We start from the raw sequence: 14,485 nt of genomic DNA, 5'->3' as shown, positions 1-14,485 counted from the left end.
GGGGTGGAAATGGCGTTGCTGGGTTTACTTTGCAGAATATTATCATGAAGGAGTTAATGGCGAGATTGTTTACCTCTAGAGTTCTATATGTTGAAGAATGGTCATGGGCTACTTTGTTCATTTCGTGGCATCCAATTATTATCGGCAATCAACCTACATAGGGAGTATTAGTGATTGCTTAAAGCAGCCTCGTTAACCCTAAAACATACGACACCGGGATCTTGACATTTGCATATGGAAAAGGTAAATCTGATTGTGTATAATTTAGAGTATAGTGGCTGGTTGAATGAGTTGATGCATATGATGCTTTCAGTGTCTAGGTACTAACACTAGGAACAAACGTCCCGCGCAACGTACTCTAAAGACTCGAGAGGTATACATATATTAGCTTCTTTAGTCTGTTTCACTCCTATTAGAGGAAAAAAATCGAATTGGCGATCATATCTTTGCCTGGGCAACGGTCCGCAAACAGACATGAGAGAGTAACGGTGAGTCAACACCTTACCAGATCTTGTAGAGTATAGTCACCGAAGGCGTCTTTGAACGCTATACCGCCTTTAGTTATTTGTTTAGCCAAAATTTAAATCTTGCCGTGATTAACACTTTAACAATGATGCTGAATTATCATTATTTATCTCGAATTGAGACTCAGACAATGGTGCAGGTGGCTCAACTACCACAGTAACTCAACTCAGCGACAATGGTCAACAAACTTCTGATCGCTGCCACTATGGCATCGACGATCCCCTCAGTCAATGCCTTCGATCCCGCTAAAGATAGGTGGCTTTGCCAGCAAGACGATGCTATATGTGTCACCTCGTTTGTATGGTGCTCAACCATCGGTGAAGATACTGCGAAAGGCTGTTCATACCCCGAGAACACCTGGCCAGAGTCTCCCAACAACTTTGGAAAGAACCCAGCACTGGTTCTATGGGATCAAGAATATACGATTAGCTGGAAGGGGACAGATGACAAATATGCCACTCTCATTGAGTGGCACTTTGTGAGAGACACGGATCGGCCAAGCAACTCGAGTAGTTTGACATGGAGTAAAAGTACAACTCGAAACATTACTATCACTTACAATCATGACAGACTAACGGAAGAATAGAGCTCAAAAACAAAGAAAAGTCATATACTTTTAAGTTTAGCGACCTAGCCAGCGACTTTCCCAACAAAGACAACGACGATATCGACGCAGAACAAGTCAAAGCCGCTGCCAGTAACCTCATGAACGTCTGGGCTGTCTCACAACCCGATAGACCTGATGAAGGCAAGGGTCAAGTTCATGGTGACCCCTGGATGGACAAGTCCCAACATTTCATAGTCGTGGATGACGACGTGGTGCCATATCTCGAAACGCAACGCACGATAGCTAAGCAGAAGCAGAATGTAAAGTGGCACAACGGTGTCGTTCTCGGGGTTGGCGTTGGTGCACCATTTCTTCTTGCTGCTGCCTTTGTCTTGGGCAGGTTCACAGGCAGGAAGAAGGTCAAGAAGGTATCGGGCTACAAGTCTGTGGAATCGTATCATTCGGGGTATAACTCGGCGTATCTGGGTGGTTATTGAAGATTGCCGAGACACCGTTTCATATGTACGATGCTGTCGATAAAGTTGTCAGGGATGTTGGTCGGTTGTTACCCCATATTGTTCATGCATGGAGTGTTCGATGATGTATCTAATGCAATATCACCGTGTACTAAGCGGGGTATCTATGACCTTGAAGAACTGTTATATATAAAAAGATAACATTCAAATGAGAGAAGAGTGAATGAACTTGATGTTTGTTGAACATATGGAATTATGGTATGTCTAAGAAATGTATCATATGTAGTCGTAGGTCGAATGCTCTAGACACCCTCCTATTCAAAATGCACCCCAACGCCTTCCAATGCTATATACAAGTGACTGTATATTGTCCCAATCGGTCCCAATATTCAAATAGCCATGTATAAATGCCGTTATCGAGAAGCGATACCGTCAGGTCTTGCTCGTTCGAAGTTGATCCAAAAGATCAGAGAATGTTGTTGGTTTATCCTTTACAGTTTACCGTCAAAGGCATACTGGGCAGCCCAAGGCCAGCCAAGGATGACAGCGAAGCCGGGGAAGAAGCTGAGAGAATAGTTAGTCATTTGCAAGTAGAGGAGTAAGTGTATGTGGTTGTCAACTTACAAGAGAGCCTGGCTGCCAACTCGCTTGAACATCTTGGCGTAATCAGGAGAAGCAGGCTTCTGAGTGATGGGAAGACGCTCAAAGGGATGAGACTCCATGGCTCGGCCGGCATTTCGCATCGCAGTAAGAAGAGAGAACTGGCGAGTCTGAAAAGCGCGGGCGGCAGATCGAGCAACGATGGGAGACATGTTGATTGATTGGGTTGATTTTTTTTTTTGTAGAAAGTGGTAGTTGAGTTGGATCAAGTCAAGGAATTAATAAGAGTATTATACTCGAAAAATTGAGTGGTGATTTAGATGGAGTGGAGAGAGGTTGTTATTGCTCTGTTGAAGCTGTTGATGGTTGATGATTGTGATGAGGAGAGAAGACCACTTTGGGAACGGTACATGCCATCTTCTTATACAAACAAAAAATGCAGATCAATTTTTCTATATCGGGACCAACTTGGTAATTTGATTCCTTCCAACGGCGAGTTCCCAGCACCCACGCAGCCGGACACATCCATAGTGGTCAGATTTCATCTGGTTTGAATATCATCATGCCACTGCTTGGGTTCCCGATCCTGGGGAACTAAAGGGTGTAATACAAAGAGCCAATCAGAACAGTGTCTGTGAAATGAGTCAGCAGCACAGGCACTGTCAGGCAGTCCTTCATGGCACGATTTGGGCGGTTGTGGTGCCATTCTGATCGAGTCGGCGGGGACCGGCGACGCAGGCGATTGGTCAATTGGCACATGCTGGCTACCACCCTGTTTATTCCGTCAACACCTCGATTTATCGACTGATGTTGATGACTGCCCTAAATGAAATTCTGGATCCCAAAAGGGAGCAATGACTTTCGCTTCGCCGCTCCCCGAAATGGCCACAAGAGGTTACTGCACAGGTCTCGGCCGTGAGAAAACAACAAGGTTCGCCATGATATGATGATATGATCGCTGTCTGGCCACTCACGGCGCTCTCCTGCGTACCCCAAAACCAACAGCCCTGTCTCTTCTAATCACGTTCTAGCCAATATCTCTGACACTGCATGGCTGCGTTGTTCCAGGTTGACAGCCTAGATTGATGGTTGCATGAGATGCGGTTGATGATATCCATGATATGATTGCCGTAGTTCTCGTTGATGCCGAAACACAGAAACAGCATAGTTCAACCATCCCTCCTCCTCATCCTGTGCCGAGTCTGTAATCCATATCGGAGGATTCTGTGTCTAAAAGTGGTAACACGGGTCGGTTCTTGGGACCGATTCGATAGACAACCGGAGCATAACGACACGGAGCAGAGTGGATCTCGGAGCCGACGGTCATGTGATTCAAAACGTGATAGTGACAGTCTGGACCCCAGCAAGTTCAAGCTGTCAAGTCCAGCTAAGCTAAAGCACCCTGTTGGAGATAAACCCCCAGTCAATTGGTGATCGCGACAAGACGAGACGAGCAACCACGTACGCCCGAACGAACGAGCAATTGCTCAAGCCACTCCTTTACAAATCAATTAATGCCTCTTGTCGACCCCGTCACCATGTCCACGACTCTCATCAAGAGCGGGCCTGCCCAGCAACAGCCCGCGCCCAAGGCCGCCGTTCCCGCGATTCCTCTTGTCAACTCTCCCCTCGCCCTGCCAGCATCAATTGCTCATTCGGTACTCCTTGCTGGCCTATTCTACTGGCGGTTCGATGCCCTGGTGGCCGACCCTGTCACATCTCTTCAGACTGGTCTTCCTGTAGTCGCTGCTATCCAGGCAGTCTACTTGATGCTGAGTCTTCCCCCAGCGGGATCCTCCTTGTCATCTAAGAAGCCGCGTCCCGGTGAGAAGAAGTCATCGGATGGAAGGGAAGCAAAGTCTTTCCCTGTAAGTGGTTGATTATATATGTATGCAATTTGCAAAGCTAACATCATTGGCTCAGACCGCTGTTATTTCTTTACTTCTAGCGCTCATCCTAACGCCCGCCCTCCATATTCTACTTGTCCTTTTCGGCGCGCCGTTCCTCACTCACGTTCCCCACACCTTCTTGTGCTGTGCTCACATCGCCCTCCTCGCGATATATCCTGTCTTCTACGTTCGAGGTTCCGATCCCGTTCCCCTGCAGGCCGTTGTTGGTGTGTCTGCTCCTTTCGATCAGACATTTGGCGGCTTTCTCGGAACCGTGGTTGGAGCGTGGCTTGGATCTGTCCCTATCCCTCTCGACTGGGACCGTGAGTGGCAGAAGTGGCCCGTTACGATTGTTGTTGGAGCCTACCTTGGATACATCGTTGGCTCTCAGCTTCTGGGCACTGTCTTTTATGGAAGGCGTTGGGAGGTTACTCCTGAGATGAAGGAGGAATGAGATATTGGTTCGTAAGACCTACCACCAGCCCTACCCTACATCTCCATAATGGCCGGGTTAGGATTTAGATCTTTGCTCAGGGCTGAATATATACCGAGTATAGTATGAGATAAAAAGTCCTTCATATAACAACATCGCCTGTCATCACAGGGATGAAAATATATAATTCTATATCATATGGATGCCTGAACTTTGCTATATCGAGTATCATGTCGAGATTATTCCCCTACTATCTGCGAACTGGACTCCAGGCTAAAGTTTACAATTACGTTATCCAAGTCATTTATTGGATCGCAGTCATAGCATGTCACGCCGACACATGGAAATGTTGGAGGGACCAGTCTTTCCCGTGATTGGAAACAAATTATTCATCCCACCAGTCCTTAACATGCACCAGAGAAGGATGCCAGATGCTCTGCAGATCCACGATCCGGGATCTACCCGGGCCACCTTCATTACGTATGACAAGTCAAGCTGTTGTCGTGTGCCGAGGGATTTGTCTCCGTCGTGCCTGAAATCACACCTGGTACGCCTACTCAATGGCTGGGCACTTATAGCCATCGCATTCGTATCTTAGGTAGGTACTATACATGTGTTTTGAAAGACGATGAGCCTCATATGTACAAAGTACAGCAAGTGGCTTAGCAGATAGGCAGTGTACTGTCTATAAGACATACCTTTCAACTACACAGTACATACACCTGGTTCGTTGCTATCATGATGGCGACTCATCATACCGCTTACCAAGTCCTGCCGTTTAAATACATATATGGCTTCGATGGCAACGTATTTTAATGGCACCTTAAAATATTGTTCTTCTACAAATGACTTTTTACCCTGTATCAGACGAGGCTCTCATATGAAGCCTGGTACTTGACAACGCATATTTAGGTTTCGTCTATTGGTTAAGCTGGATTTAGACCTCTGGATTCAGCGCACTACTGGAAAGAAAAGTGACAAACTGTGGCTTTGCCTAATAAGATCATACGAGGATGCTCAAGGCACACTTCGGAATCAACAACAGGTACTCCGTACTCCGTACTTTGTTTCCGTAGTTAATGCCCTAATAAGTCTGTATTCACCCATGCTTCCAGAGTAATGTGGCTGTAGCTGCTTAGCGGATATCCGTAAATCTGTAGTAATGACCCTTGCCCGGGCTTAGATATCAGATCAAAAGCAGACCTAATCTTCATTGGGCGACCCGTACGCAGCCCTGCACCTAGGGTTGGCTCCAAACTTTAGATATGACCCCAGATTTCCCATGTACTGACGCTGATATCATCCTGTTCTCTACTGATATCATAAAGTCAAGTTAGACTTTAAGATGGGCTCATTACTATTACGATGAACAATTTGCCTGTGTGCGTTATTGGTGTCTTCCCCTAGCAGATGCAGAGGCGAATCTAGACTTGTTGAAAGGGGGCTGCCGAGCTGTTCTCTCTTGGCCCTCCACTTGAGTGCCGGTGAGGCCGTGATGCAAGGACTTGGGACTTGAGTAGATGCTTGGCACTGACGCGTATCCGTAGCTTCAAGTCTTTTGAAACATGAAAATCACTGAACAGCATTAACCGAGCCAAGAGCCAAGAGCCAAGCTGAATTTAGTGCAAGTTTTGAAAAGCCACGCCTAGAAAAATAAATCAGGAAGAATTTTCAGCGGGTACAGACGAGCAGGGAAGGCTGAAAGAAGCATGGCAAGAGAAAAATCTAGCAGCAATCATGTTTCCTTTTTAGGCAGTGCATGTTAAATTGACCTTGCCGCTAAGTCTTGGGTGTCGGTAGACTCGGCATCTTTGATCTTGTGGTGGTACTGAAAGCCAGTTTACCCAGTAACGTACACATTACGACAGTAGTGTGTCAGGCAATCTTGTTATCAGGCACATTGCATATCTCAGTAATCTGCAATGCCTTGTCACATCGCTTGCGATATCCAGGAGGCTGAGACTCATGCAAAGACTTTAGTCAAATGCGACAGCGGTTAATTACAGTATTCTGAGACGAATATCGAGATTTGAGGTTCAAATTGGCATCAGAAGACCAAAATGTCCGAAAACTCAGCCACAAAGATCAACGAATATCGATTGACGAATCCTTTCGTTTATCTGATGCTGGGCATCCTTCTGATGGTGTTTTGCGCTCGTTATTGTTGGTGAAATGGTTTGCCCCAGCCACAATAAGACATGCGCCTCATGACGTAGCCCTAGCAACCCCTGTCAAATCTGCGACTAATACAACATGACTGGGGGGGCCGGGCTAGCCCGACCTCACCCAAGCTTGTTATGTACCTATTGTACTGCACAATTTCAGGTAGGCCATGGTCAGGCGGTAAAAATTGACCAAGCAGGGCGGCATTTGCTTGGCCTACGACTGGCTCGTAGCGAAATATCGTCCCTGTGGCTTGCCACATCCTTGTTGGGTCGATGACGCAGTGCCCAGAGCGCAGAGTGCAGCGGTTGAGGTTGCGCGGACACTCTTACCGTTGCTTGGTCAGGGAAAGTTGGAAGCAGCGTGATTAGCAGGAAGGTTCAGTACAGTACCTACCGTACCTTCCTTGGGTAGGTTTCTGGTTCGGGTGTGTGATGTGATGTGATGTGATGTTATACTGTTGCTTGGTCCGTGGATGTCCGAGTCTGTATAAAAGACTCTGTTTCCCACCATCCCACCGAACCTTTTTCTCCCATCCTATAACAACCCAAGCCTAACAAAGTTCCCTAAACAACTTTTCAACAACAATCATCTCACACATTTTCGAGTAATTCCTCGTCTTCACAACCGACAACATGCCTTTCACCGCTAGGTAAGCCGACCTCTTCTAGTATTCTCGACTGAACGACGACGTCATCCCGAGCGATCCGCAGTCGAAGCTGTCGCAAGATATCACAGGATGGTCATCTCGAGCTGTTGAGAATACTGGCGCAATAGAGAAGCATCACGGCATATACTAACATCTTCTTCAGCGACATCTGCAAGATCATCCTTGCCATCATCCTCCCTCCCGTCGGTGTCTTCCTCGAGCGTGGTTGTGGTGCCGACTTCTTCATCAACATCCTCCTCACCATTCTGGGTAAGTCATTTGTCAATTCAACTCAACCCCTGCACCCGATCCCTCCGGCACAGGCTCAAGCCAGCACTCAAAGCCATCTCTACGTGTCGCTCAACAGTTGACTAACTCGCCCTCAGGTTACATTCCCGGTATTATCCACGCTCTATACATCATCCTGAAGTACTAAGCCTTACCGCACTTGACTTCTCAGGGCCACGGCGCTTCCCTAATGGCTTAATGAGTACCCCGCTTTCCAACCATCGTCAATAAGTGGTCGGTCATCGGTTGTCCTGGACCATGCGACATGCTGTCTGACGGCCAAGACACCAATGACTGCCGTGTCGACCGGGTACGCGCAGTCGGCTGGAAGCTCTGTGTTTCTATTTGCGCAACCTTGGCTTCGCTTTGATACCTCACGCCGGTGATCCGCGCTTACGAGTTTGGACGCCGATTTTACGACGGGCATGGACGCAATGCGATATCAGTTCCTTATTTCCTTTGTTTACTTGCGGATGGAGGCGCATGCTGGATTGGCTCTCAAGGCATAATGCACTGGGCTTTTTATTAATTAATTCGATACCCATCAATCCAACGTTTCCTTAACATCTACGTCTTGTCTTTTTTTGCAACATGGTGATTGTCTGTATGTGACCCAGGCCCAGGCTCCTTGGCAGACCCGCCTCGTAACCATCGGCAGATGAGCGACAAGGGTGTCTTCATGTGGCCGGCTAACCTTTTCCATTGATCGCTATCAGAATTAAGGTCCTGTCAACTTGAACCTTGAATCGATGTGAGGACTCAGAACACCAAATTTTATGCCTTTTCTTTCTAAACACTTGGAAAGAGTCTGGCGATAGAAGCGTCACCAATCTTCGTTGCTACTTCAGTGATTGAGACCTTGTCTGAAGGATTCAGAGTTGTCGATTGGCGATAGGATCATTTGGGTTTGCATTGCAAGCGGAGTGCTTACAGCGATCTTTGTGGCGGTGCAGTTTGTAGTTTGATCTCAGACCAAGGAGCATGTGGAGCATGTCTTTTATGCATGTTGACTACAACTTAATATTCGTATCTATGCACTTGAACATGTCCACGTATTTATGTTCCAACTAATAAACTTCTATTGTGTGAAATAAGTGTCCTTTGCAGATTAGCAGAGGTATGTATGCCTTTGCCATAGACAGGATCTCTTAAAGTCACGTGCTTTCGTTCCTTACATCATGATCGGATCGCGTCACTACGCGTTTCACGACCCATGCACTTGAACCATTCGTACCACTTTCCGACATGCCTCTATTACAGCCAGAAGTAATAGAAATACTTGACGATGATGATAAGGCTTCGGAGACCGGCTTGAATAGTCCTACTCCCTCAAAATCGGTACAAAAAAGGAAACATGAAACCGAAATCGAAGAGAAGGTTGAGTGGACAGGCGATGAGGATGATCTACCTACCAAGCCAAAAAAACGTCGCGGCAAACGAAAGTCAACGCGAAAGAAAGGTGGCCAAGATGCTGATGCAAAAAAAGAAGTCCCTGAAGAGGACTTTGAAATGGCAGACTTGCCCGAATATCTCATCAAGCGCAGGCGAAAGTTTGACAATAAGAGGAAACTCCACCATGACGCTGCTTTGATGATACCCCCGGACTACTCTGGAATCCATTTTGAAGAAACAGGACGACTCAGAGAATTAGAAGAGCGACCAAAGTTTCCAGAGAGTAGTGGTATCAAGCCCTCACGACCGTACAAGGACATTGAGTTGCCCCAATCCGCAGGTCTTATCCCGGCATCTATCGCGCAGTACCTTCGAGACTATCAAGTTGCTGGTGCATCATTCCTTCACCGAAAATTTGTCTACCAAGAAGGTGGTATACTTGGCGATGACATGGGTCTCGGCAAAACAGTGCAAGTGGCGGCCTTTTTGACTGTTGCATTTGGCAAGACTGGTGATGAACGTGACGCCAAACGGCTACGACAGGTTCGCCAGTACCCTGACAGATGGTACCCGAGGATACTGATCATATGCCCTGGGTCTCTTATCATGAATTGGAAGAATGAGTTAGATCGTTGGGGCTGGTGGCATACCGACTTGTTTCATGGAGCCAACAAAGATGATGCTCTGAGTACTGCCCGTGCGGGTCGAGTCGAGATTATGATCACCACTTACGACACGTACAAGAACAGCCGGAGTGCCATAAACTTGGTCCAGTGGGACGCAGTGATCGCCGACGAATGCCACAGGTTGAAAGACAGGTCCTCCGAGACTACCAAGGCTCTGAATGAGATCAACGCCCTTTGCCGTATTGGCTTGACTGGCACGGCAATTCAGAACCGATACGAAGAACTTTGGACACTCCTAGACTGGACCAACCCCGGCCACTTTGGGACTCTTCCTGAATGGACGCAGAGGGTAACTAAGCCACTGACTGTTGGCCAGTCTCATGATGCAACCGTAGCTCAACTCAGTTTGGCGAGGACAACAGCTGACAAACTGGTCCATAACCTTCTACCCCAATACTTTCTTCGGCGAATGAAATCTATCATAGCGAATCAGTTGCCCAAGAAGACAGACCGAGTCGTTTTTTGCCCCTTGACGGATTTTCAGAGGGACGCTTACGAGAACTTCCTCAGCAGCGCGGATATCGAAATCCTCCGAACCCTCTCAGAGCCATGCTGTGGAGGCAAGAAGAAAGGATGGTGCTGTAATAGCCTCCTGCCTGATGGAAGGCGATGGCAGAACATCGTCTTTCCCAGCATGATGGTTCTGCAAAAGCTTGCAAACCATCTGACCCTTCTCGTGCCTCACACGACTGACCTGGAAGCAAAGCATGAAACAGACATCAAAACACTACAAACCTGTTTGCCAGATACTTGGAAATATGTCTACGATAACCGGGACCGGATTAAGAACCTGGTGAACCCCGAATTTTGTGGAAAATGGAAAGTCTTGAAGAAACTGCTCAAGTTCTGGCATAGCAACGGCGACAAGGTGTTGGTCTTTTCTCACAGTGTGCGACTTCTACGCATTCTACACCATCTATTTACCAATACGAGCTATACCGTCAGTTATTTGGATGGTTCATTGAGTTACGAAGTGCGACAGGAGGTTGTTGACACGTTCAACTCTGACCCGACACAATTCGTTTTTCTCATATCGACCAAAGCCGGAGGAGTTGGTCTCAATATCACATCTGCGAACAAGGTCGTCATTATCGACCCTCACTGGAACCCGTCTTATGATCTTCAAGCACAAGATCGAGCCTACCGTATTGGCCAGACTCGCGACGTTGAAGTATTTCGTCTTATCTCACTGGGCACTGTTGAAGAAATTGTTTACGCACGACAAATATACAAGCAGCAGCAAGCAAACATTGGTTACACTGCATCATCCGAGCGCCGTTACTTCAAGGGTGTTCAGCAGGACACAGACCGGAAGGGAGAGATCTTTGGTCTCGCCAACATCTTTCTATATCATAACGACAGCGGCCTGCTACAAGACATTGTCAATAAAACCAATATTGCCGAGGCTAAAGCAGGTGTGCATCTTGTAGATGTCGACATGGAAAAGGCAGCCAAGGATGAAGAGAACCTCGGTATCATCAAGAACGAAGCACCGGACGTCGAAGACGGTGGCATGAGTCAACTTGCCTCGCTTCTGACGTCGGAGAACCAGCAGCGGATGCTGGATTCTAAAAAGGCTAAAAAGCCCAAAAGCGATGCGATACAAGCCATCCTCACTTCTGCCGGTGTCGAGTATACACACGACAACAGTGAGGTAATTGGATCGTCCAAAATTGAAGAGCAACTCTCGCGACGGGCAGCTATGGCTTCGTATTCTACACAAGAGGGTCAGAGCGCCCTCTTTGCTGATCCTGGTGACGAGCGTGGTGAAGGTCTATTCGGCATATACAACCCACCTGAAGAGGCGAAGCTGCGGCAATTCTGCGAGATGGCCAAGGAGTTTGGCTTTGCGAACGCAACAGAATTTGCACTCGTAGTGGAAAGCTGGACGCAGGAGGCAAGGCGGAATTGTCTAGATCTGTTCTACAAGAAGAGAGAAGCCAAGCTGATCCAAGAGGGGATCATCAAGGAAGAGGATGTGAAAGATGTTGCCAAGGATGAGACCCACGATCCAGACGCAAAAGAAGAGGTCAAAGATGATAAAATGGAGATCAGCTCTGCCCTCAAAGACGAGGATATCAAGGACAATAAGGAGAATGTGCTGAAGAGGGAGAACATCAAGACTGAGATGATCAGCACAAAAGTTGAAGAAGAGAAGAAAGTCAAGACAGAAGGCGCAGGATCTAGTATACGAACGTCGATATTCCTGTCAGACGATGACGACGATGATGAGTTGTGAGGCGTTAATGCTTTCCATTTGATACCCTTCATATTCATAATGCATAGCTCGTATTTCATTTCATGCCAGTGTCAGTTACTATAAGCTCAGGACCCTCGCACATCTACTTTGTCAATGTTCCTAGTACATGGGGAAGAAGACGAAATCTTGCCTCCCCCACTGGTGGCGCCAAATCGATCTTCTCCCATGGACCTGCTTCCCTCAACGTTTTGCCAGTCGATCGGCAGATTCGGCATGAGCCCATGACTTGTGACCACACGAGTCCAGTAACCCCTAATCCTTATCAGAAAATGTTCAGGTGGGAGTGGGAATAATTGACTCACATTGGTAAGCACGCAAAAAGAAGCTCCTACTCTGATCGATGCGAACATGCTCATACGCATACCATCGACCCCCCTTCTTGAGACTTTGATACAGAAGCTTAATGTTCTTTTCAGGCTCAGGGATACTGCAAAGACATAGAATGGTGACAATGCAGTCGACGCTTTCAGGCTCGATACGACCATCCCATGCTTTCGGATCAGTGATGGATTCGATGCCCACTGGGACAACCTCATAGACGCCATCAAGCCCAATCTCCTTTACTCTTCGTCGTAGAGTTGCCGCGGACTTGGGGTTAGGTTCGATGCCGTACACACGAGTCAAACCACTTTCTTCTCCCTTTCTCCGTCTGAGTTCCCCATCTTCACTCCCCTCGGTGTTCACCCCGACGTTGACTTTGGCAAACACATCCGCCCACATCCCGGTCCCCGCACCAATCTCAAGAACAACTCCGTTGATGGGCCTCTCGACAACCTCGTCTCCCATACGGCCATTCTTGACCCGTCCTTCAAGTAATGGAATAACTTTGCTCTCCGCGTTGGCCTTCACCTGGGGACCTATAAAGGCCCAAAAGTTTCCAAACCAAGCTTCCTTGAACCGAGATGGCGAGAGCAGCGTACGAAAGTCTTTATTCCTGATAACTTCAAGAATTGTGCTAGGGAGGAAACGCACTGCTATGCTCATGAACAGGTAAGGGTCAATGAGTTGCTCAGCAAGCTCTTTGAGGGTTGAAAGGACTGCCATGATGAGCACTGATCTTGGAGATAAGACACTCAAATACGTGCTAGTAGCTGTAATAAAGAGGGAGGGGATTGCTTTATATAAAGGGACTTTTGGACATGGTCACACACACGGAACTCGGCTCGTTTTGTAAGGTTTCCGCGTCCCGGAGACGGAGCCGAGCGGGGCCGGCAACCACATTGTCAGTCTTGTCCCAACACTGATTTGTATAGCAATAGATAGATAGATAAGCTACAATAAAGTAGGTAAGTATGAGATCTGGTACGTTTGTTGTTGAACTATTAAACCTCTTTCCCATAGCCTACTCTGGGTGCAGTCTCTTCTGACACAATAACCTGGTTGCTATCATGATCTTCTTTGATTTCTGTTGTCTCTTGCAAGGCAATATACTTGACAAGAATCCAGAGGCCACTCCAAATTGCTTCGTCGATGGCGCCATTTGCGTGAGATATTTCGTTAATACCAATGCATGGCATTGGAAAACATAGGAGATAGCTTTAGACACTGGACTTGAAACGGAACAGCTATTGTCATCCACAATAATGTAATTATAGACGGACAAATAGACTGCATAGCTTTGACCAAATCTTGTTAAATGTAAAATTCTGCATCACCTCCAAACTCTGAGCTTCACCGTAGTAGTTGCCCTTTCGAAGATCGCAATACAAAGACGCCCAAACTCCAATCGTCCAATGCATTTTCCTCCTCCTCATGCTACCCCCGACCTTTTCAACATCTGACACCCAAAGCCACACCAAATTACAGCAGCTCGAAATCATCAAGCTGGTCTCGGTATTTCATGATGTTCCTCTTGATCTTGCTGCCCACAGTCCATGTCACAAAGTCCTCCATGCCTCTCGTAACCAGGTAAGCCGGATCAGTGACGGTCTCAGTCCCCACGCGCACGTGGCCCTGCTCAATCATCTTGGTCGCTGCCTGCACAGTCTCGGCCATGCGCAGCCTGGTCATGAGCACGGGAAGTCGGCGGCGCGCAAAGGCGCTGACGGTGACGCTGTTCTCGACGGCGGAAAGCTTTGAGGAGGATGAAAGAACGCCCATATCATAGAGCTTGTTGAGGAGCAGCTCCTCGTGCTTGCGGCGGGTTGCGTTCTCGGGAGGGAGGAGGGATAGACGATGGGCGAGCTGGCGCAGAGACTGCGATTGTTAGTAAGAGTTGATGCGCTTGGAATACGGGAACACATACACCACAGAGACGGTTGTACTTGTGATAGTCCTCAGGCTTTTGGATCATGTACCGTCGCATGACGGCCTTGTCGCGATGGCCATTGTCGCCTTTGTATGTGATGAAGTCTGTCTTTCGCAGAAGCTTCGACTCGTGATGCTTGAGTTTTCTGACCATGATTGCGGTTTGTCGTCGTCACTCGCTACAGAGGGATTATTGTGAGACGTTTAGTCGCCTTTTTCTGCTTGCGCCGTCGCCGTCGTTGGTAGAGTAAATAGTTGCTATCCCACCATTAAAAGTTCTAGGTTGGATTTGCAGCGATAAAATCTGAGTGGAGATGCGGAATTCACCCC

At 47.6% G+C, this 14,485-nt stretch overlaps 7 protein-coding genes across 7 annotated transcripts; 4 read left to right on the top strand and 3 right to left on the bottom strand.

The window, feature by feature from the left end:
• Positions 1-700: 700 nt before the first annotated feature.
• On the top strand, positions 701-1,569 carry FGSG_10225 (uncharacterized protein; the record flags this gene model as incomplete). Its single annotated transcript, XM_011320870.1, has 2 exons — positions 701-1,037; positions 1,112-1,569. The coding sequence occupies 2 exons, from the start codon at positions 701-703 to the stop codon at positions 1,567-1,569; spliced, it is 795 nt and encodes a 264-aa protein (XP_011319172.1).
• A 199-nt stretch (positions 1,570-1,768) lies between these two features.
• On the bottom strand, positions 1,769-2,518 carry FGSG_10224 (uncharacterized protein). Its single transcript, XM_011320869.1, has 2 exons — positions 2,173-2,518; positions 1,769-2,112 (listed from the first exon to the last, which is right to left on the bottom strand). The coding sequence occupies exons 1-2, from the start codon at positions 2,358-2,360 to the stop codon at positions 2,040-2,042; spliced, it is 261 nt and encodes an 86-aa protein (XP_011319171.1). The 5' UTR covers positions 2,361-2,518; the 3' UTR covers positions 1,769-2,039.
• Positions 2,519-3,686: 1,168 nt separating this feature from the next.
• On the top strand, positions 3,687-4,491 carry FGSG_10223 (glycosylphosphatidylinositol anchor biosynthesis protein 11; the record flags this gene model as incomplete). The annotated part of the gene is made up of 2 exons (XM_011320868.1): positions 3,687-4,016; positions 4,054-4,491. 2 exons carry the CDS (start codon positions 3,687-3,689, stop codon positions 4,489-4,491), a joined length of 768 nt encoding a protein of 255 aa, XP_011319170.1.
• A 2,497-nt stretch (positions 4,492-6,988) lies between these two features.
• FGSG_10222 (uncharacterized protein) lies at positions 6,989-8,722 on the top strand. The gene is made up of 3 exons (XM_011320867.1): positions 6,989-7,285; positions 7,446-7,552; positions 7,669-8,722. The coding sequence occupies exons 1-3, from the start codon at positions 7,269-7,271 to the stop codon at positions 7,716-7,718; spliced, it is 174 nt and encodes a 57-aa protein (XP_011319169.1). The 5' UTR covers positions 6,989-7,268; the 3' UTR covers positions 7,719-8,722.
• A 93-nt stretch (positions 8,723-8,815) lies between these two features.
• On the top strand, positions 8,816-11,887 carry FGSG_10221 (uncharacterized protein; the record flags this gene model as incomplete). The annotated part of the gene is made up of 1 exon (XM_011320866.1): positions 8,816-11,887. The coding sequence occupies one exon, from the start codon at positions 8,816-8,818 to the stop codon at positions 11,885-11,887; it is 3,072 nt and encodes a 1,023-aa protein (XP_011319168.1).
• A 103-nt stretch (positions 11,888-11,990) lies between these two features.
• Positions 11,991-12,952, bottom strand: FGSG_10220 (uncharacterized protein; the record flags this gene model as incomplete). Its single annotated transcript, XM_011320865.1, has 2 exons — positions 11,991-12,160; positions 12,211-12,952. 2 exons carry the CDS (start codon positions 12,950-12,952, stop codon positions 11,991-11,993), a joined length of 912 nt encoding a protein of 303 aa, XP_011319167.1.
• Positions 12,953-13,525: 573 nt separating this feature from the next.
• On the bottom strand, positions 13,526-14,398 carry FGSG_10219 (U3 small nucleolar ribonucleoprotein IMP3). Its single transcript, XM_011320864.1, has 2 exons — positions 14,154-14,398; positions 13,526-14,104 (listed from the first exon to the last, which is right to left on the bottom strand). The coding sequence occupies exons 1-2, from the start codon at positions 14,307-14,309 to the stop codon at positions 13,709-13,711; spliced, it is 552 nt and encodes a 183-aa protein (XP_011319166.1). The 5' UTR covers positions 14,310-14,398; the 3' UTR covers positions 13,526-13,708.
• Between the last annotated feature and the right edge of the window lie 87 nt (positions 14,399-14,485).

This window comes from Fusarium graminearum, chromosome 1 (assembly GCF_000240135.3).
Source record: "Fusarium graminearum PH-1 chromosome 1, whole genome shotgun sequence".
Classification (NCBI taxonomy): domain Eukaryota; kingdom Fungi; phylum Ascomycota; class Sordariomycetes; order Hypocreales; family Nectriaceae; genus Fusarium; species Fusarium graminearum.
This window is presented reverse-complemented; position numbering and strand designations above follow the sequence as displayed.

Bases quoted from the DNA above. Each gene is read 5' to 3' on its own strand.
- FGSG_10224 (XM_011320869.1), bottom strand. From the start codon at position 2,360: ATGTCTCCCATCGTTGCTCGATCTGCCGCCCGCGCTTTTCAGACTCGC. The intron at 2,113-2,172 runs GTAAGTTGACAA...CTATTCTCTCAG, and splicing joins GTTGGCAGCCAGGCTCTCTT to CTTCTTCCCCGGCTTCGCTG.
- FGSG_10222 (XM_011320867.1), top strand. The intron at 7,553-7,668 runs GTAAGTCATTTG...ACTCGCCCTCAG, and splicing joins CATCCTCCTCACCATTCTGG to GTTACATTCCCGGTATTATC.
- FGSG_10219 (XM_011320864.1), bottom strand. From the start codon at position 14,309: ATGGTCAGAAAACTCAAGCATCACGAGTCGAAGCTTCTGCGAAAGACA. The intron at 14,105-14,153 runs GTATGTGTTCCC...TAACAATCGCAG, and splicing joins AGTACAACCGTCTCTGTGGT to TCTCTGCGCCAGCTCGCCCA.